This window comes from Magnolia sinica, chromosome 6, assembly GCF_029962835.1.
Source record: "Magnolia sinica isolate HGM2019 chromosome 6, MsV1, whole genome shotgun sequence".
Lineage (NCBI taxonomy): Eukaryota > Viridiplantae > Streptophyta > Magnoliopsida > Magnoliales > Magnoliaceae > Magnolia > Magnolia sinica.
This window is the reverse complement of record NC_080578.1, coordinates 57,478,977-57,497,451: the sequence shown is the minus strand read 5'-3', so window position 1 is coordinate 57,497,451 and position 18,475 is coordinate 57,478,977. Positions and strand designations below refer to the sequence as shown.

Genomic DNA, 18,475 nt, shown 5'->3' with positions numbered 1-18,475 from the left:
AACAGTGGTCTTTTCCTCGGAAGTATGCACTGGATGTTTTATCAAAAAAGCTGAATGATGGGATGCAAACCATGTCACTTTCCTATTGAACAAAATCACGGTTTGACTCATGACATGGATGGTGATCTTGTTGATGCTACGGTGTATAGGAGACTGATTGTGACGGTTGATATACCTTACAATCGCCCGACCGGACATTGCATATGCTTGAAGTGTTGTGAGTCAATTCATGGAGAAGCCCAGAAAAGAACACGTCAGATTGAGAAAGAGATTTCAACTAAAAAAGTTTCAGGCGCGATCAAATGAATCAATTTCGAAAAATGACACAGAAAATGAACCATTAAGTTTTTCTGAAAATTACCTTACAACTCTGCCTATTCCGAAATCCATTACCTGCCTAATTCATCGATGCCAAGTCGGGGGAGAACCTTAAAGGCACATAGTCGACTTACCTTCGAACGAATAGGACCAAAAAAGAAAGAATACGTCCCTCATCGAGTGAAGCCTTCGGACATTCAGGACTTATAGCTTCAGGACTTAGCCCCTCAGGCCTTGCCGATTAGGCAGGAAAACTACCTTTCTGCCTTCCATTAGGATGTCTCCACGAACATCTGCGTTCGCCAATACTTTGACATCCTCTGGACCGAAAAGCACATAGTGCCCAGCTGCTGTAATCTGAGGAACCGATACCAAGTTTTTCTTCATTCCCGGAACGTGGTAAACGTTCTCCAAGACTTTTGATCCTCCTTTCATGGGCGAAATGGGCAGGTCACCCACATGCTCCACTGGATGTACAGTGTTGTCCGCCGTGACAACTGCATCGTTACCTTTGTACTTTTGTAGCCTTAGGAACTTACTCATATCACCAGTGATGTGAGCAACCGGAATCCACTATCCAATCGGTCTCGTAGTTGATTCCATCATTCAATACACACGGAGAAGAGAAGAGGGAAACACCTATACTCTAATAAAAGGAGGAAACACTCTTTCTAAAAAATCCACTACCCGGCTGCTCTATGTATCAGCACGTCAGACATCGGTAGTCTCAAATCCGTCCCTTCCCCCACTCTTTATTGGCTCGTTTCGTAGGAATAGAGTAATCAAAGTAATTGCGTCTATCACTGAGGGCAGCCAAGAGTCACTCAGGGCTTTAGTACTACACTACTCAGCTCGTTATAGTCCATTAGAGTGTTTGAAATCCCTGAATCCGTACTCTGTATGGAGCAGTAGGCTGGAGTTATAGTCCGTATCCGTACTACTTGCCTGGAGTAGGAAAGAGTGTTCTATCTTTTAGCCAGTCACTGGTAGTGCGTTTGTTCCTTATGGTTCGCAATACAATAGTGACTTAGGTTTGTTTCTCTCCGTTCGCTATAGTCCATTAGTGGGTCTAAAGTCTAATCCTTCTTGTCCGGTAAGCAAGCCTTCGTCTCGCCACAACACAAGCTGTGATATAATATAATCTGTCTATACCTCACTCGGTTCAGTCAGATTCTTCAGTAAGATATGGTTTGATGTTTGAGGCCTCGCTTCACTAACTGAAGTCGGTTCCTCGTGAACTCCGTTAGCTAGGCGCAGGTCCTTCCCCCTCCTAGTAGTCAGTCCGTTCTCTCGGGGTTACTTACTCTCGTTTAGTTCGAACGTAGCCCGCAGGGGGTTGTAGGGGCGACTTCCAGAGAGAATTACGGCGAGGAGAACTTATGGACAAAAAATGAGCATTCCGGTAACTACTTTAATAAGTAAATAAAGGAATTATTTGAGCTTAGTTGTTCTCAAAAATAAGTAAATAAAACAATTATTATCGCTTAGTGCTTGTGCTAAGGAAGAGAATGAGCGGGTGCTCTACTCTAATATGCCCTCTGTTTGAAAGCAACTGGCATAGTTAATGGACGAGTTCGTCACTGTCTTACCTGCTTGAATGCTTTAGTGTCTTACTTTAAGAAATTCCAAGTTGAATAGGAATAGAAGAGGACAGGGCAAAAGGGGCTACTGGGGAAGGCGACGGAAGGAACTGATTGACCTAAGTAAGTAGGCATGTGTGGCACTTTCGGAAGGGGGAATCAGACTAGGCTGTCACTGTTCTAGAAGAGGAAGCGTAGCTGGCACGAATTGAATGCAGGGTAAGGAAAACCCTTAGGAAACCACCCGTTACTGCATTCATTAAGAGTGAAAGCTGAAAGTCTCTTTCTAGTATTAAGATGGAAAGCCTGCCCTAGGTAAGGAAAGGGAGGAAAGTTAGTAACTAGGGCTTACGCTGAAACTCAAATCTACGCTGGATCAATTATTCGTTTTATGAACGCTTCAGTTTAGTGTCACCATACTAAAAGCATCGAAAAGGCGGTTTTTCAGCATTCAAATAAGCCAATTAATCGACCTTGAATGTGACGTGGATACGGTTGAGATTCATTCATAGGCTTTAGGTGATTAAGCTGGTCAAGTTGAAGGGGAATAACTTCCCAGTCCGTCCTTGGGGACGGAAGCCTCCGCATCACACGTCCCGGCGATAGGCAGAGACCAAGATTTTACCATCAGCTAGAAGGTTCTAGTACCTTTGTTAGCCGGGCCCATGGTTTATATTAATATTATCTCCACAAGTCTTATAGGCTATCCTAGTACAAGCGTCCTGGCGTCGGGCCTAAGTGAGCCATATTGTTTCATACAGCACGTGCCGTTCCTACCGGCTCTGTGACGTTAACCTAAAGCTCTAGTTCTCACTTCGCGCAGCTCCGTTCACTCCCTCTGGGGATTCTTCTTTCATACGTAGTCTTTCAAACTTGATTCAATGGTGTCAAGCTCCTTCTGCGCCGCTAGCGCTACTACTTTGAAAGCCCGCCCCTGCTTAGTGTCCGTGAATGAGGGAGGAAGGAATTTCTGCTTTCTTACTCTCTGTTCAAGGAGACAACACACCGGATTTGCGGCATCCACCGTATTTGCCGAAAGAAGGTTGAAGAGTGAAAGCACTCTACGATTCAGATTTAGCTATAAGTTAACCAGTCATGAGCTAATATCACAGCTCCAATCATAGCAGCCAATGCTACTGTTCGAGTCTTTGGCTTAAGCTGCAACGGATCAATCAAATACCTCTGCTCATCTGTCGTAACACTAACACACTACTCTATCCATCTATCTATAGAAAACCCCGGTTTACTTCTTTTTTTTTCTTTTAATATAGATCGACCAGGCAAACTTCCCCTTCCTCCCATGTGGAATGCCCCACTCAGATCGCCCAGAGCCCCAACGAGTCACTACACACCAGCTTCGCTAACCGAACCGAGACAGGCATCAGATGCTGCAGCAGGGGTGAATGTACCAGAAAAGGAATTCAAAGAGGGGTCTTCCCTTCATTCCTTAGTCTACTGCCTATCTATTTGTTTGCTAGCATCCCGTGTAAGGACGAGTTGCTTGTTAGCACCTCCGGACGGGAATTGAAGATAAGCGCTCATGCTACATTTATAAAGAAGCAGCTGTGGGACTTTCGGATCTATTGTATTTAATAGGGTGGGCATTCATGCCCGGAAAAAGCTCTTGGGTGGACAAAGGCACAAAAGAAAAGAGTTAATCGTCGACAAGCAGGCATGTGTGGCACTTGCGGAATCGAAAGAGCTGCTTGAAGGTTGTAGGGTACATAGAAAGATTTCATTTCATAATAAAAGAAAGATGGCGCCTTTGCGAGGATGTCTTTAATCAGCCAATGCCCTTATGCAGTAAAGAACAAGGCTAGCATCAAACCTACCTGCCGATAACCCTCCAACATTCCTACCAACATCCCCGATGACAGAAGAAGGACGTAACCGGTGTTAAGGTTAGAAGGGTAACTGCTCTCGTAGTCGTAGCCACTCTTGGGACTTCTGACTTTACTGTTGATTCCGATGTCGGTATTGGCAATGTGTTTTTTGATCCATTCCCTTGCGCTTGAACTAAGGGACAGGTGGGATTGATGTCACTAGGCTTAATGAAATTGGTTCCAAAGGCTATCTAGGCCCAAGGATATCGCATAGCAAGCTTCCGTGCATTGAAGGCTGGGCCAATAAAGAAATGAAAAGGTGGGCAAGGAAGGCTCAACTAGCTAGATGGGCCACCGCTGATGAGTAGTGATCCGATGTTTGATCTTGTCAATGGGTTGATGGCAAACTTCTCTTTTTTCCCACCCGGAATAAGATAGAATTAGGGTGGATGTTGACTGCTTTATCTTAGGGGTTATCTACCCTTCTAATTTCATTCTCACCCTACCCGTATTGAATGAAGGTTGGTATGAGCATGAAAACTGCGATTCAAGGTTGTCCTTACCATACCTAGCTGAGGGAAGGATAGAGGGATGGAGCCCCATCAATGAAAGAAGTAAGGCTAGTCGATTTCCAAGATTTGAGTAGCTCAGGTAAGGTTCCCGGGATTGGAGTGGCTCGGGTCGGGGCTGGACGGAGGATATCCCGATTATGATCCCTATGGGGCTTGTATCGAATCTATATCTCCGACTGACTTCAGTGTCTGAGGATGGCGCTAGTATTCGCTAAGGAAGTCTTATGGTGCTATCTAATCGTCTCTAGTTTATGGCCCTATCATGCCATGATGGGATTGGTCTTTACACTTGCAATGGTATCAAGATAAGGTTATTCGTATGCCACCATGATTCCCTTTAAGAGTTTAGTATCGGATTCTAACCTAGCATTGGTACCCGTTGCGTATGTTGAGCTAGTAACCCGAGCTAGGACGGCGTAATTGAAAGAGATTGATTGGTACTACGGGTGAATCAAATATGGGTGACAGGTGGAACCATTACCCTTGGTTGCAGGGGTGTGATGAAAGCCCGGGCCAATCAATCGGGTTAAGGCTCAGTGAATCGCCCGTATGAAAAAGAAGGCTCGCCTCTAGCCCTTATCTTATACACTAGTCTATTCTTCACTGGCTAAGCAAGGTAAGCGCAGCTGGTCCCAATAAAAAAAAAGCAGTCTTCCTTTATTCCCCCGGCTTATATACGTAAAGTAATAACACGTGAGAATTTGAGCAAAGATCAGGATTATTCAGGTCTTCTTTGGCCACTCCTATTAATATTAAGAAGGTTTCCTCTATCTCAATCAATTGTAAAAGAAGAGTCTCTCTGAACAGGGTCAGGGTTAAGACAGAAGACCGGGAATCTCCAAGTCAAAGATATGCTCCAAGGTTGAAGAGAGGGTGCCCGTTCAAACCGATATGCTTCTTCGCCTCGCTCGATGATTTGGGAAGAGTTGGAGATTCATCTCTCATCGAAGAAGGAAGATAGCACTCGACGTTACATAGGTTGAATGTTGGGCACGAAGTTGACGCGGAAACATGAATTGAAGCACACAAGAATCCCACCAGAGGAAGTGTCTTTGGGGGCAAGTTCTTCAATTGTTGATTCCAGGCGATGAAATCCCAAAGGTTGAAAGATTGGAACTTAGCCCTAGATTCAGTATCTGGTATGAGATGAGTGTATGGTGATACACATTTCCAAAGAGAGAATGGAGGACTGAAAGAAGTTAATGGAGGCTAAGGAGCTGCTACAATAGCATTAGCGCTTCCAGGCACGCTTGCCTATCACTTCTGCTTCCTTCATCCTACTCGACTTCTCTTTCTTTCATGCTACGGCTGCTTCTTTCATCCTGATGAGCTACCCGAAGGGGCATTCCTCCCAATTGCTTCTTGCTAGCACAGGAAATCTAACTCATTTTATGCCATCGGTCTATGGCTTCCTTGTGAATATGGCTACTTTACTAGGCTATTCTTCGCATCGAAGAAAGTAAGGACGTAGTATAAATAAGGGCACTCTCACTCTCTCTGGGCCCTCTCTCTTGCAAGTGAACTAAAGGCTAGGCTTCTTCATGCCTTTGCTCGAATGCCTTGTTCTGTACTGTAGCACAAGAATAAGTTGCTCCCGAAGAAGCAGTGGGAATAAGCGCTCCTTGAACAGAGAGGAAGCAGGCTAACTAAACCCAGGGCAACCCATTCAAAAAACACTTTCAGCCCTTGGCATAGAAGCTGTGAAAGAATAGGCTGCTGGAGGAAGAACCGTTCTTAGAGTGATCGTAGACGGTTTTAATGGCATATCAGTAACCGTTGTTGAATCAGTAAGCGGTTCTAGTGCTTGAGTACTTGTATCCGTAACTGTGAAATTCACTGATGTGATTGAATCCGTAACCGATGCAGTGCCATTAGTGCTTTTTATTGCATTAGTTCGGTGGGATTCATACTAAGGCGAAGGCTAAGGCAAGCGCGGAAGGGAAGCAAGAAACTTCACCCAAAGCAGGGGAAGGGAAGTAGAAGACTAAGAAGAAATCAAAGTCACTTCACTCCGATTGACCTAAGGAAAGGCATGAATAGGCTGCTATTAAATCAGCTGTTGTTGGAGTATCATAGAATAAAGGAAATCCCCCTAATTAAATCAAATAGAAGGGTTGGCTCTTTTTCCTTAAGATCTTTCACCGGACCCTTACTGATTAGGGCGGATTGCATGCTTTTTGATTATGAGACCCGACCCCCTTTCAGGTCTTTCCTTAGCCTGCCTTCACTCCTTCAGTCCTTTTCGGACTTCAGCCCCCACTCCGGAACCCAACTCTTAGCTTGACTCTTTCAGTCAGTTTTGAATTCTCGTAAGTGATGACAGAAGCCCGACACCTTTTGCTCGAGTGACGCCGGTGGGGCGAAAAAAAAGAAAGATCCGGAAAGGGATCAGTGTACAGAATTTCGTAGGCATCTTATCACCCTTATCCGCTCTTTGACCGCTGACGGTAAATACGTATCCCCCCAGTCTTCGCAACAGTGGTCGTGGGTCATTACCGAAGTAACGGGAAGCGATGGCAGAGATCCCCTTCCATTATTGGGATCTCTGTCCGAATTGTCAGATAAGGGTGTCGATAGCTACTTTTTCCGTCAACTTGTAAAGTGGATGAAAGAGGTCAAAAGAGAGGGCTAGTGTGTAGAATTATAGGTGTGGTTGGTCTCGGTGGCAAAACAAGGTAGCTGTAGGGAGAACCTATGGGCTGGATTGAATCCTTCTTTTTTTCGGTATGCCGCTCCGCGAGCAAGGAGCAAGAAAGGAAGAAATTTGAAGATGGACAGACAACAAGCACTAATTTCCTTTTATGATTCTTTTTCCGCTTTAGCACAGTTTATGTGGAATCATAGGGAAGAAACCCCTGAAATTCATGCCCTGTGTCAGCGTGCTGTAGATTCTGGTAAGAACTGCCTCTATGCACAAGTTTCCGATCTTCTAAACCTTCGGAATTATCCGCTACCCAATAATTGGACCCTCCCCGCTTTTTGCGATGAGATCATTGATACAGAGAGCTTACCTATTCTCTCTAATGCAATCAGAGATGTTTATGTGAATGGGATCACAAGTGAGTTTCACCTACAAGCCGTAGCCGTCTTAACTAATATTACGGGAGGAGGAGGATTATAAGAGCACTATATGTGCCCCGGACTAGGCGCTTTAGTCCTTGGTGCTGAACCGGGAAACCTACAGAAGTCAGAATGGGAGAAGGGCGTCCTTAAACCAATAGAACAGACGGTTAGCTCTGCTGCTGGTCTTACTCGTGATGCTATGTTTCAATCAAGTGTAGGCCGCAGGACTTTCTCGTTATCGTACTGGAGTTACATAATATTTGAATTTCTCGTACATTCCACGTTCCCGAAACGGATCCTATCAAATATTTCACATTTTCTATGATTCAAAAAAGTTTTCGAATGTTGGTCATAATTTCGAGCTTTTTCTGCTTACTTCTTTTATTCTACTTGGCATCATTTCTAGGGGTTGACCTTGATTTGAATCTCGTCCTTCAAAAACTCAACTCCATGCTACTGGCAAAGGGGATCCGCTTCCTCTTTTCTAGGCTTGGGTGGTTTGGTCTCCTAGTGGAAGGTCTTCTGGTTCTCGGGGATAATAGCGAGGGCTTCACTATGATGATGGTTCCCTCAGGGGGTTCGGGCTCATCGAGCTCAAACCCAAGGTTTGATCTCAATCAGCTGCCCGACGAAGTTCCCGAAGAGGTGCCTTCTTCTAGCTCATTACTCGAGTGGGAGAAGGCTCTGGATCTCCCGGACAACGCTCCGGCCCCGGAATCACTGCGTTCCCATCTAAAAACAGAGCTTTTGATCCTATTTAACATAGGCAAACAACGCTCTGTTCAAGAGAAGTACTTTATTAAGGAGATAATTGAACCTTTACAACTTGATTCCCCCGAGAAGAGGGTAGGCTTCTTTCGCAAACTCAAAGAAAGAGTCGAAGATCTTCAAAAGAAACATTATAATGAAGGTCATCCCCTACCTTTCCCCTTCAGAACCAAAAGGGAAAAGGAGAAGTTGTACTCAATTATGTGGGATGAGTGAGTAGTCTTTTCTTGATGAGGTAGGCCGCAGGACTTTCTCGTTATCGTACTGGAGTTACATAATATTTGAATTTCTCGTACATTCCACGTTCCCGAAACGGATCCTATCAAATATTTCACATTTTCGATGATCATCTCTATTTCAGGTATTCGGGGAATCCTCCTTAATAGACGAAATATTCCTATTATGTCAATGCCAATTGAATCAATGTTATTAGCTGTGAATTCGAACTTTTTGGTATTTTCCGTTTCTTTGGATGATATGATGGGTCAATCATTTGCTTCATTAGTTCCAACAGTGGCAGCTGCGGAATCTGCTATTGGGTCAGCCATTTTCGTTATCACTTTCCGAGTCCGAGGGACTATTGCTGTAGAATCTATAAATTGCATTCAAGGTTAAAGATGACCCATTAAAGAGTTACCAAATACGAAGTTCTGTTCTCGTTTCGTTCTCTTCTTTCTTTGATTTTTTGACTTGGCAGGGGCAGGGCCTTTCTCGCTGGGCGAGCGCATCCGATCCTGTCCTAAACAACTTCCCGTTCTGTTGCTGAAAGATAGATGCTGATAACGTTTCTAAATGAGATTTAGTTCACGGGATATGCAGGATAGAAAGATGCTATTTGCTGCTATTCCATCTATTTGTGCATCAAGTCCGAAGAAGATCTCAATCTATAATGAAGAAATGATAGTAGCTCGTCGTTTTATAGGCTTTATCATATTCAGTCGGAAGAGTTTAGGTAAGACTTTCAAAGTGACTCTCGACGGGAGAATCGAGGCTATTCAGGAAGAATCGCAGCAATTCCCCAATCCTAACGAAGTAGTTCCTCCGGAATCCAATGAACAACAACGATTACTTAGGATCAGCTTGCGAATTTGTGGCACCGTAGTAGAATCATTACCAACGGCACGCTGTGCGCCTAAGTGCGAAAAGACAGTGCAAGCTTTGTTATGCCGAAACCTAAATGTAAAGTCAGCAACACTTCCAAATGCCACTTCTTCCCGTCGCATCCGTCTTCAGGACGATATAGTAACAGGTTTTCACTTCTCAGTGAGTGAAAGATTTTTCCCCGGGTGTACGTTGAAAGCTTCTATCGTAGAACTAATTCGAGGGGGCTTGGTGGTATTAAGAATGGTTCGGGTGGGGGGTTCTCTTTTTTAAGAATAAAGAAGAAGAATAGAATCTAATTCATGTTCATGCTAATAGAAGAGCGGATCCAATACCAAGACTACTTCTTTCTCCGAAAGTGCAGCAAGTACTTGAGGAATTTGGGGATGTCATGCCCCACGAGTTAGTTGCCCAAGTGCCCCCTAGGAGGGCAGTCTACCACAAGATCGAGTTGGAGCCTGGAGCCAAACCAGCTGAAAAACGTGACGCGCCCCCCGAAAAACGTAAGTGCCCTAGCACCTTTATAGTCATAAGCTTTTCGGCTAGACCAGCTTCAAAGCTGTTGCGTGCTAGCGCGCCTGAATTGATAGTCGTTTTGAAGCTGGGCACCTTCGCTCCACTCGCCTTAATGCGCTTTCAGAAAGTCCCGATGTTTTCGATCATTCAAAAAAGCCAAAGTTGGATCGCAATGTGGCATCGTATAATAAGATCACGGTTGCTTTTAGCTCTGGCTTTTGGCAGACTCTTCTTTTGAAAGATGTCCCAATTGTGATATCTTTTGAAAGTGGTCAAAGGTGGTGCCTCGTCACTCTTTTTCGGCTAGGCACGTCGCTACAGGGCGCGTCAGTTGATAGGCCGCCCTACCGGACCGGAGGCGGCCCGCCCGGATGACAACATAGGATGATTCATTTGATGTAAAAGAGGGGGCCCGTTTCTCGTCTCGCAGGCAGGGGTGAGCTTGATAACTATACATTGACCACGACTATAAAAGGACCAACGATGATCGTCGGAGGAGAAGGAGGAGTAGGAGCTAATTCGGACGGAATCGAATGATTACGAGATACACAATGAGAGAACTACAGGGGAGAGCACTTAGACAATTCACTTTGAGTACAGGGAAGTCCGCTGGGAGGAATTCCTCAGGGCGTATTACGGTTTTTCACCGAGGGGGTGGATCGAAGCGATTGCAGCGAAGAATTGATCTGAAACGAAGCACTTCGTCTATGGGCATTGTAGAAAGGATCAAATATGACCCTAATTGTTCTTCTCGGATTGCTCCAGTAAGATGGATCGAGGGGGTGCTGCTACGCCGCTAGAGGAAATGCAACACGATAGAAGAGTTCGCTCCGCCGCGTAAGATCCTCGAACCTACCATGGCCACCATCTACGGCCTATTTTCGTTCTCTTCCCTGCCCGGGAAAGTGGATCAAAGAAAGGTAGCTTGCTTCTCTCCTGGACTGATGGCGGCTTATGTAGTGGTCGGCCTTCCTACCAGAATGCCTCCTTGGTCGAAGAGCCAAGCCAGCGCAGGAAGCAAAAAAACTTGCGCGAAGGACGTTTTCTTCTCTGCCCTCTCCTCTCAAAAGGCCAAGGGAGATACTGCATCCCTTTCCTTAGGTAGCTCTTTTGGTTTCCCAAGGATAGCGGTAGCTGGGGCAAAGCCCGCTTTCTTCGCTCCGCGAATGAGAGAGAAAGTCAGAGGAAAAAACACGTTCTCTCTTTGCGAGGTCCGAAAGTGGAGAACGCATTGCGTTCTCTGGGCACATAGGATCAAACGTAAAGCAGCGCTTTCTTGGCAGAGTTTGAGGCGGCAAGACACTTTAGGGCTTGTTGGAGCTGCTGAGCATAACGAATCGAAGCCGAAGGCGGATCAAGGTAGCTTGCTCCCAAGCCAAGTGCTTGCTTACGCTTTATGTAGTGGTCGGCCTTCCTACCAGAATGCCTCTAGAAGCTTCTACAAAGCTTTGCTTCCGGTAGAAGCTAGTCGCTTCGGTAGCTTGCCTGCCAAGCCGATAGGCGAAGGGCCGAAGGATGGAGCGTGCAAAGTCGATCGTGCACCTGTCGTGTGACCCGTTGGTCCTAAGCAATGTCTTTCGCGAAGCGACCCACCTAGAAACAGCTCTCCTTTATGTTAGGGGGGCACTCAAATGGAACTTCGATCGGATGCGGGTATCCAATCCCGCCGCTGAGATGTCCAGCGGATTCCTGGGCCTTGACGAATGGCCGGCCACCTTTGACGTTAGAAGAGCAAAAGGCCCGGGGCATAGCAGGATGAACCAATGTGAATGAGTGTAAGCTTCGTTGCCCGAACACGATGGGTGCTGACCACACTAGGTGCTACCGTGGTAGCAAGAGAGGCCAGGCGGTGACAATTGAGAGGTTGTCACTGAGCATTCCTAGTCACACGGGAAGAGAGGTCAAATGGCAAGGCAAGGCCATACGCCCGTGTGGCTCCTCGCGGAGTATAGCTCACATCCAAACATCTGATTGGGGAACGGGGCAACGCCCATGAAGCTCCGGCGGAAAGGGAAGGCCTGCCAGGCCGTATGCCCATGGGTGCAGGATTCTTCGAAAAAGCGCGGGCTGACTCGGAGACCTGGGACCGTCGGCTTAGCAACGAATGAAGGGAAGCTCGAAGAGCTTTCTCCGCCAGCGGCTTATGTAGTGGTCGGCCTTATAAAGCTCGCTAAGCTTCGCTTCCCCCCCAGACCCCCCCTAGTAGTCGGCATTCTATAAGCGACGTCGTCGAGTCTACGAAGCTTTGCTTCTTGTAGTCGGCCCGTAATGCAATGCCTCCCTTCATTCCTAAAGTCTCCTTCCAGCCCAGAATGCCTACAGACTAGAAGCTAACCGCCAGAAGCTCACCCTTCGGGTCTCGCTTCCAGCGCTGGAGGCCAAGCATTCTGCCAGACGTCCCGGCCTGGGAGCCGGGTTCGCCTTTGGTACTTCAGTAGATCTTCAAAAAAAGGCGCTACTTCAATGCAGCCTTAACTACAACTACATTACGCAAGCCCCACCGATACCTACCTATAGAGTCAAAGTACCAGTGACGGTGACTTTCTAGGTTTATGGATGAAGTCAGCTAAACTCCATCAAACTCCTCAATCAATATCAACAAACAACATGTCGTGACCATGACGGTTTGTTCCGGCTTGGTTGACTTTGTAATGTAAACTAACTAATAGGCGGCGGCGTTTATTCAAACAAAGGGAACCTAATGTTCGCCTTGGTACTTTAGTAGTACGACAGTTGTAGTACTATTAAGTAGCTGTACAACAGAATGCCGTTCGCCTTTACTTTTTTATTGAGTAGTACTTAATTAAGTAGCTAAGTTTCCAAAGGTGAACAGCCCCCTGTCCTTTATAGTCGTAAAGGGCTTCTCAGAAAAGTCCGGAAGGAGGCATTCGAAAGGCCGACCACTATAAATAAAGAAATCCAATTTTGAGAGAGGGGGGCTTCGACGTTCTTAGGAAGAGCCGTACGAGGCAGCTCACGTACGGTTCGGGAGCCGAGCCCCAGCACAGAGGCTTAGGTCAACACTTATATATTAGCCAGTCATCAATTGGAAGCGGGCAAGATGGTGATGAATTGCGATTGGTCCAAACCTTCGACCAGCGGCTTCTTGCGACCTGCCCAGAATGCCCATACATACCTTCGGTTCCAAGACCTTGTTCGCACAGCGAATAAAGGCCGGGTTGAAGGGGGCAGTCAGCTGGCTGCTTCTTGGCCACGCCCCCCTTCAACTAGATACGAGATACTTGATCTAAATTCTCAAGTAGGAAATTGCATACCATTAGCCGATATACGTATAGGAACATGGGTACATGATATTGAATGTAATCCAGGTCAAGGCGCAAAGCTGGCTCGAGCCGCAGGAACTTTTGCTAAAATAATGAAGGAACCAGCACCACAATGTCTTGTGCGGCTACCTTCGGGTGTTGAAAAACTCATTGATTCCCGATGCCGAGCTACTATTGGTATAGTTTCCAATCCCAACCACGGTGCACGTAAGCTTAGAAAAGCAGGACAAAGCCGGTGGTTAGGCAGACGCCCCATTGTTCGTGGTGTTGCAATGAATCCAGTGGATCATCCTCATGGAGGAGGTGAGGGGCGCACGAAAGGAGGTAGACCTTCGGTGTCACCTTGGGGGAAGCCCACCAAAGCTGGATTTCGGGCAGTAGTGGGGGTGGGGAAACGCAGAAATTAGTTCATGCCACGACGATCTATATGGAAGGGCAGTTTTGTTGATGCATTCCTGTTGAGAATGAAGAAGGAAAGAGAGAGTCTTTTGAGCAGGAAAATTTGGTCACGTAGATCTTCTATTTCGCCGGAATTCGTCGATTGCTCCGTACGAATTTACAATGGAAAAAGTCCTGTTCGTTGTAAGATCACTGAAGGAAAGGTTGGTCATAAATTTGGAGAGTTTGCTTCTACACGGAAACGAAGACCTTCGAGAACAAATATTGAACCGGGAAGAAAAGGGAAAAAGTAAAGTCTGACGCGCCATATGGCACGAAAAGGAAATCCGATTTCGGTAAGACTTGATCTGAATCGTAGTTCAGATCCAAGTCGGTTCAGTGAGGGCGACCGCGAAAGTCACCGAATGGGTCAGTCTTTTCCTTCAGTTTGTCCCATTAAAAAAAAATCAAAGGCGTGGGAGGACGTTGCAGATGTCCGGGACGGACACGACTTCTTCTAACGCTAGAAGACCACAGGAAGACACCCGGGACCAGAGCATGTCGTGAAAGAAGCACACTGGGCGGGCGTGCTTCGACCGTGTCTCCGGGGCACAGTTGAATGTAGATATCATGAACGCGAGGTGCAGGATACCAGGCCGAGAAACCCGGGCAACCACTCCCCTATGTGCCGATCGCTAGCGCATCCAGGGCCCCGGCGCCCAGCTCCGCTGGAGAGGCCTAGCCTGATCTGAGAAGTGCTAATTCGGTTTGGATAGACTTCATTCGACGAACGCCGCCGCCCCTGGAATCAATAAGAAAACGACGTGCTGACGTTTCAGATCAGTGAATAAACCGAAACGAAAGAAGAGACGTTTCTCGCTCGGCGCCTAAAGCGCACTATGCTCCGCTTCAACAAATGAGAGTTTTCGGTGGAACCGGTGAACCACGCGAGCTGGTTAGATGCGTGGGACAGAGGGCTCGTAGTACCTGCTAGCGCTGCTATGCAGTGGAAGGGAAGGAGCCTAAATCGACCCCCTTCTTTCTTTTTATTCAAAGACACAAAAGCAGTACAAAGAGATTGGACTCTCGGATGAGACTAAGCAGCTACCGTTCCGACGCGCCCCTGACCTATCTTGATTAAGACCGAAAACCCTCTCTAAAGTGGAGCCTAGTTGAAGCTGTCATAAAAATCATAGAATAGATAAATCAGAATAACCACTAGTAGGGATATGGATGGAGTCTCGCTCAGTAAAGAGAGTTTGAGATTCGTAGAACAGGAGAAGAGCCTTAACCAAAAGAAGGCTCCCGCGCGCTACTTATATTATAGCAGCCAGCTGAAAAACGCTAGCGCGCCGTCACTAGATCGGGGCTTTCCGTCACTAGATAGGGCGTTGCGTCGCTGTCTAGCGCGCAACGGCTTAACTCTACGTTGCCCGACGTGCTTGCTGCTTGCTGCTCCAGCGCGCGTAGGCTGAAAAGCCGTATGCTGCTTGCTGCATTAGATCTTTAGATCTAAAGAATCCATGCTTCCCCCGACTCTATCCAGATCTCAAAGAAGAACGAGCTAGGCGGCCGGCGGGCAAAGAAAGGGGGCGGGCGGGGCCTTGGCGAGACGTTCTTCTTTCGAAGCGTTTTGCCAAGAGAGCGAGGGCGCCCTTCTGGGGTGGGGGTGTTTCCTTTCAAATGACAACCGCCTCTTCCTGCTGCGGGGGCGTTGCACGAAACCAAACCGCCCCCCGCCTGATCAAGTACCAGTTGCTTCGCAGGTAGGCCCACTTAGGTTAGGGGGGCATTGTCCCTCAGTTCTTACCAACCTCAGGTGTGTAATCGACATGTTGCTAGCTTATTATCGGTCGAATAAGAATCTTTGATTCCCTCTGCTGTCCATTTCTTATTCATTCAGGGCGCTTGGCCGGTGCTCCTTTCTCAAACCAGAACTTATCTGAACGTTAGGGAAGAGAAGGGAAGACCACCTGAGCGAACCGACCGAAGGGACGTCGACTTATCCGAACCGAACGTTAGCGGCTTAAGCTAAGCCTATCACGAGCAGCGTCGCTGCTTGATCGGCGGGGAGGAGCATCTCAAAGTATGGGGCAAAGGATCAAGCGCTTTGACTTTGTCCCCCGGGATCCACCACAGGTTGGGTTTGAGAGCCGTGTGATGGGTGACTATCCAGCACGGTTCGGAGAGCACTTGTAGTCTGCGCTGGTGAATGGAAGCCCCCCCGCAAGAAAGAAGCGGCTCTTCCCACGGCGGAGTCACCATTGACTCTATTTATTATTATGGTAAATCAGTGTATCAAGATGTCAATCTGAGATCTTATTTCGGTTCGATACGTCCACCTACGAGACTCACCTTTGGCTTTCGTCTCGGTAGGTGTATTATTCTACATTTTCCCAAAAGGACATTCATTCATTTCTTTCTTCCCCGTCGACCACGACGACTGAAACGACGCGACAAATCAAGACCCGGAAACGTGAGAGGCCGGGGGGCAGGGAAAAGAGTCGAGTCGATCAGGCTCGACGACCGGGAGAAGCAAAACGAAATCAGGATTTGGCCGAAAAAGAAGCAACGCTATGGATACCATGACCGATCACCATCGAGAAAGAAGAATCTTTCTAAATCACTTCGGGTCAGCGGGGCCTTCAAGCATCCGAAATACGCCGGGGTTGTAAATGACATAGCGTTCCTGATAGAAAATGACGACTCCTCCAGAAAAACTAAGTTATTCAAGTTCTTTTTCCCAAAGAAGTCCCGCTCCGGCGGCCCGACGAGTCATCTACTTAAAAGGACCCTCCCTGCTGTGCGCCCCTCCTTGAATTATTCGGTCATGCAATACTTATGGAATACAAAGAACAAAATGCATTTCGACCCCGTCGTAGTTCTCAATCATTTCGTGGCACCGGGCGTGGCTGAACCATCTACGATGGGGGGAGCGAATGAACAGGGAGGAAGCTTAGATAAGAGAATACGCTCTCGCATCGGTTTTTTTGTAGAAAGCTCGACCAGCGAGAAAAAGTGTTTGGCCGAAGCCAAAAAGAGGTTGACCCACTTCATTCGCCAAGCGAATGATCTTCGCTTCGCGGGAACAACAAAAACCACCATCTCGCTCTTTCCTTTCTTCGGTGCTACCTTTTTCTTTCCAAGGGATGGGGTTGGGGTGTATAAGGAACTCTTTCTTGAGGATGCCCGGGAACAACTCCTAGGTCAATTAAGGATCAAATGTTGGAACCTCATGGGTAAGGAGAAGGTAATGGAATTGATAGAGAAATTCATAGACCTAGGTAGGATAGGAGAATTGATAAAGGGAATAGAGATGATGATAGAGATCATACTGAGAAACAGAAGAATTCCGTACGGGTACAACTCTTATTTGAACGAAGTGCAAAAAATTCGATCTTTGTTGTCTAATAGAACAAACACTAATACCTTAATTGAGTCGGTCAAGATCAAATCTGTTTATCAAAGTGCTTCTCCGATTGCTCAAGACATCTCTTTTCAACCGAGGAACAAAACAAGATCATTTCGTTCCATTTTTAGTCAAATAGTGAAGGATATTAAATTAGTAATGCCAAAAGGGGTGGAGGGGATCCGTATTTGTTGTTCAGGTCGATCAGAGGGTGCAGAAATAGCTAGAACTAAATGCGGAAAGTATGGAAAAACATCTCGTAATGTATTTAACCAGAAAATCGATTATGCTCCTGCGGAAGTATCTACTCGTTACGGAATCTCAGGTGTCAAAGTGCGGATCTCATATAGTAAAAAAAAATAAGGGACGTGCTATATCCGAAACGTACGAAATATAGTAAATATCGTAAAGGCAGATGTAGTAGGGGTCGCGAACCGGACGGTACACAACTTGGTTTTGGAAGATATGGCACCAAAAGTTGTAGAGCTGGTCGTCTTTCATATCGAGCCATTGAAGCAGCGCGTCGGGCTACAATCGGACAATTCCATCGTGCTATGAGCGGACAATTCCGAAGAAATGGTAAGATATGGGTAAGAGTTCTCGCAGATCTCCCTATTACCGGGAAACCTACAGAAGTTAGAATGGGAAGAGGAAAAGGAAATCCTACGGGTTGGATTGCTCGTGTGTCCACGGGACAAATCCCATTTGAAATGGATGGTGTGAGTTTGTCAAATGCTCGACAAGCCGCTACATTAGCGGCGCATAAACCATGTTCGTCAACCAAGTTTGTTCAGTGGTCGTAACGTAATTGTTCCGCGGGGAGGGCCGGGACTCAAAAGAATTAGGCGAAGTGTTTGTTCCTGAACGACGGAAGTGGAAAGACACTAAGGGAGAGGGATATACTCCTTGATTTTTTGAATCGCCGAAATTGTACGACTTGTTCCAGGCGTACGACCCTGAGACTCAACGGTGTTAATCTTCCGGCCCGGAAAGTTTTTATAGTCAGAATATGAAAGAGAAGAGCTAAGATTCAGGAAAGGATGACCTGAGGGTATTAGTTCCATTTTCAAAATGGGAGTCGTTTTTTTTTCTCCCCGGCCTCGTCGTGATTGCCTTCCTTTAGCCGCCCAGCAGAACAAGCGCCCCTTCGGATCATCAGTTCAATGTTGAATGATGAGGAAAGAAAGGAGTTTCTCTCCGGGAAGGGAAGTCTGCTTTATGGGAGAAAGGAGGAAAAGTATGCCAGACGATAAGCCCCTTCGGGGGGTGGGGGCTATGTATGTAGAAAGGGATCAGTCTCTATCCATCCATCCGGATACTAACGTAGGCTACCAAGTCAGTCAATTCAGGTAGTGTATAAATAACAATGAAGCAAGCCAACAAGCTCAAACATGAACAGTTGGTTGGCGAGCTAGCTGCATTTCTTGTGAGTCGACCCGCGCACGGGCAGGCAGCGGAGGTAAGATCGACGCGAGGGCCACATACGTACATCAGCCGCGTGTGTATGGTGCTGTTAGCAGGTGGGGGCAGCATAGTTGTTCCTAGTCTCTGTTAGCAGCGAGCCTACTGAGTTCCCGGGGTCGGGCTGAGGCAGCCCGCGGGGCCTGCATGGTGCAGCAGCCTAACCCCAACCCCAGGGTGGGAACTCATAGGAGCCGGTCAC

The 18,475-nt window shown here is 47.0% G+C and overlaps 3 protein-coding genes across 3 annotated transcripts; all 3 read left to right on the top strand.

Moving 5' to 3' along the window:
* The first annotated feature begins 8,743 nt into the window (after positions 1-8,743).
* LOC131248779 (ATP synthase protein MI25) lies at positions 8,744-9,513 on the top strand. Its single transcript, XM_058249233.1, has one exon. It carries the CDS (start codon positions 8,917-8,919, stop codon positions 9,496-9,498), a length of 582 nt encoding a protein of 193 aa, XP_058105216.1. The 5' UTR covers positions 8,744-8,916; the 3' UTR covers positions 9,499-9,513.
* Positions 9,514-9,921: 408 nt separating this feature from the next.
* LOC131249625 (large ribosomal subunit protein uL2mz) lies at positions 9,922-12,054 on the top strand. Its single transcript, XM_058250418.1, is given in 5 exon segments — positions 9,922-11,292; positions 11,626-11,651; positions 11,654-11,703; positions 11,705-11,846; positions 11,849-12,054. Coding segments are annotated over 5 exon segments (1,278 nt in total). The 5' UTR covers positions 9,922-10,274; the 3' UTR covers positions 11,891-12,054.
* Positions 12,055-13,433: 1,379 nt separating this feature from the next.
* LOC131248778 (small ribosomal subunit protein uS3m) lies at positions 13,434-17,323 on the top strand. The gene is made up of 2 exons (XM_058249232.1): positions 13,434-13,806; positions 15,678-17,323. Exons 1-2 carry the CDS (start codon positions 13,733-13,735, stop codon positions 17,173-17,175), a joined length of 1,572 nt encoding a protein of 523 aa, XP_058105215.1. The 5' UTR covers positions 13,434-13,732; the 3' UTR covers positions 17,176-17,323.
* Positions 17,324-18,475: the final 1,152 nt, after the last annotated feature.

Coding starts and splice junctions, on each gene's coding strand:
- LOC131248779 (XM_058249233.1), top strand. CDS start 8,917: ATGAGATTTAGTTCACGGGATATGCAGGATAGAAAGATGCTATTTGCT.
- LOC131248778 (XM_058249232.1), top strand. CDS start 13,733: ATGGCACGAAAAGGAAATCCGATTTCGGTAAGACTTGATCTGAATCGT. Junction 13,807..15,677: donor GATCCAAGTCGGTTCAGTGA/GGGCGACCGCGA, acceptor CATTGACTCTAT/TTATTATTATGGTAAATCAG.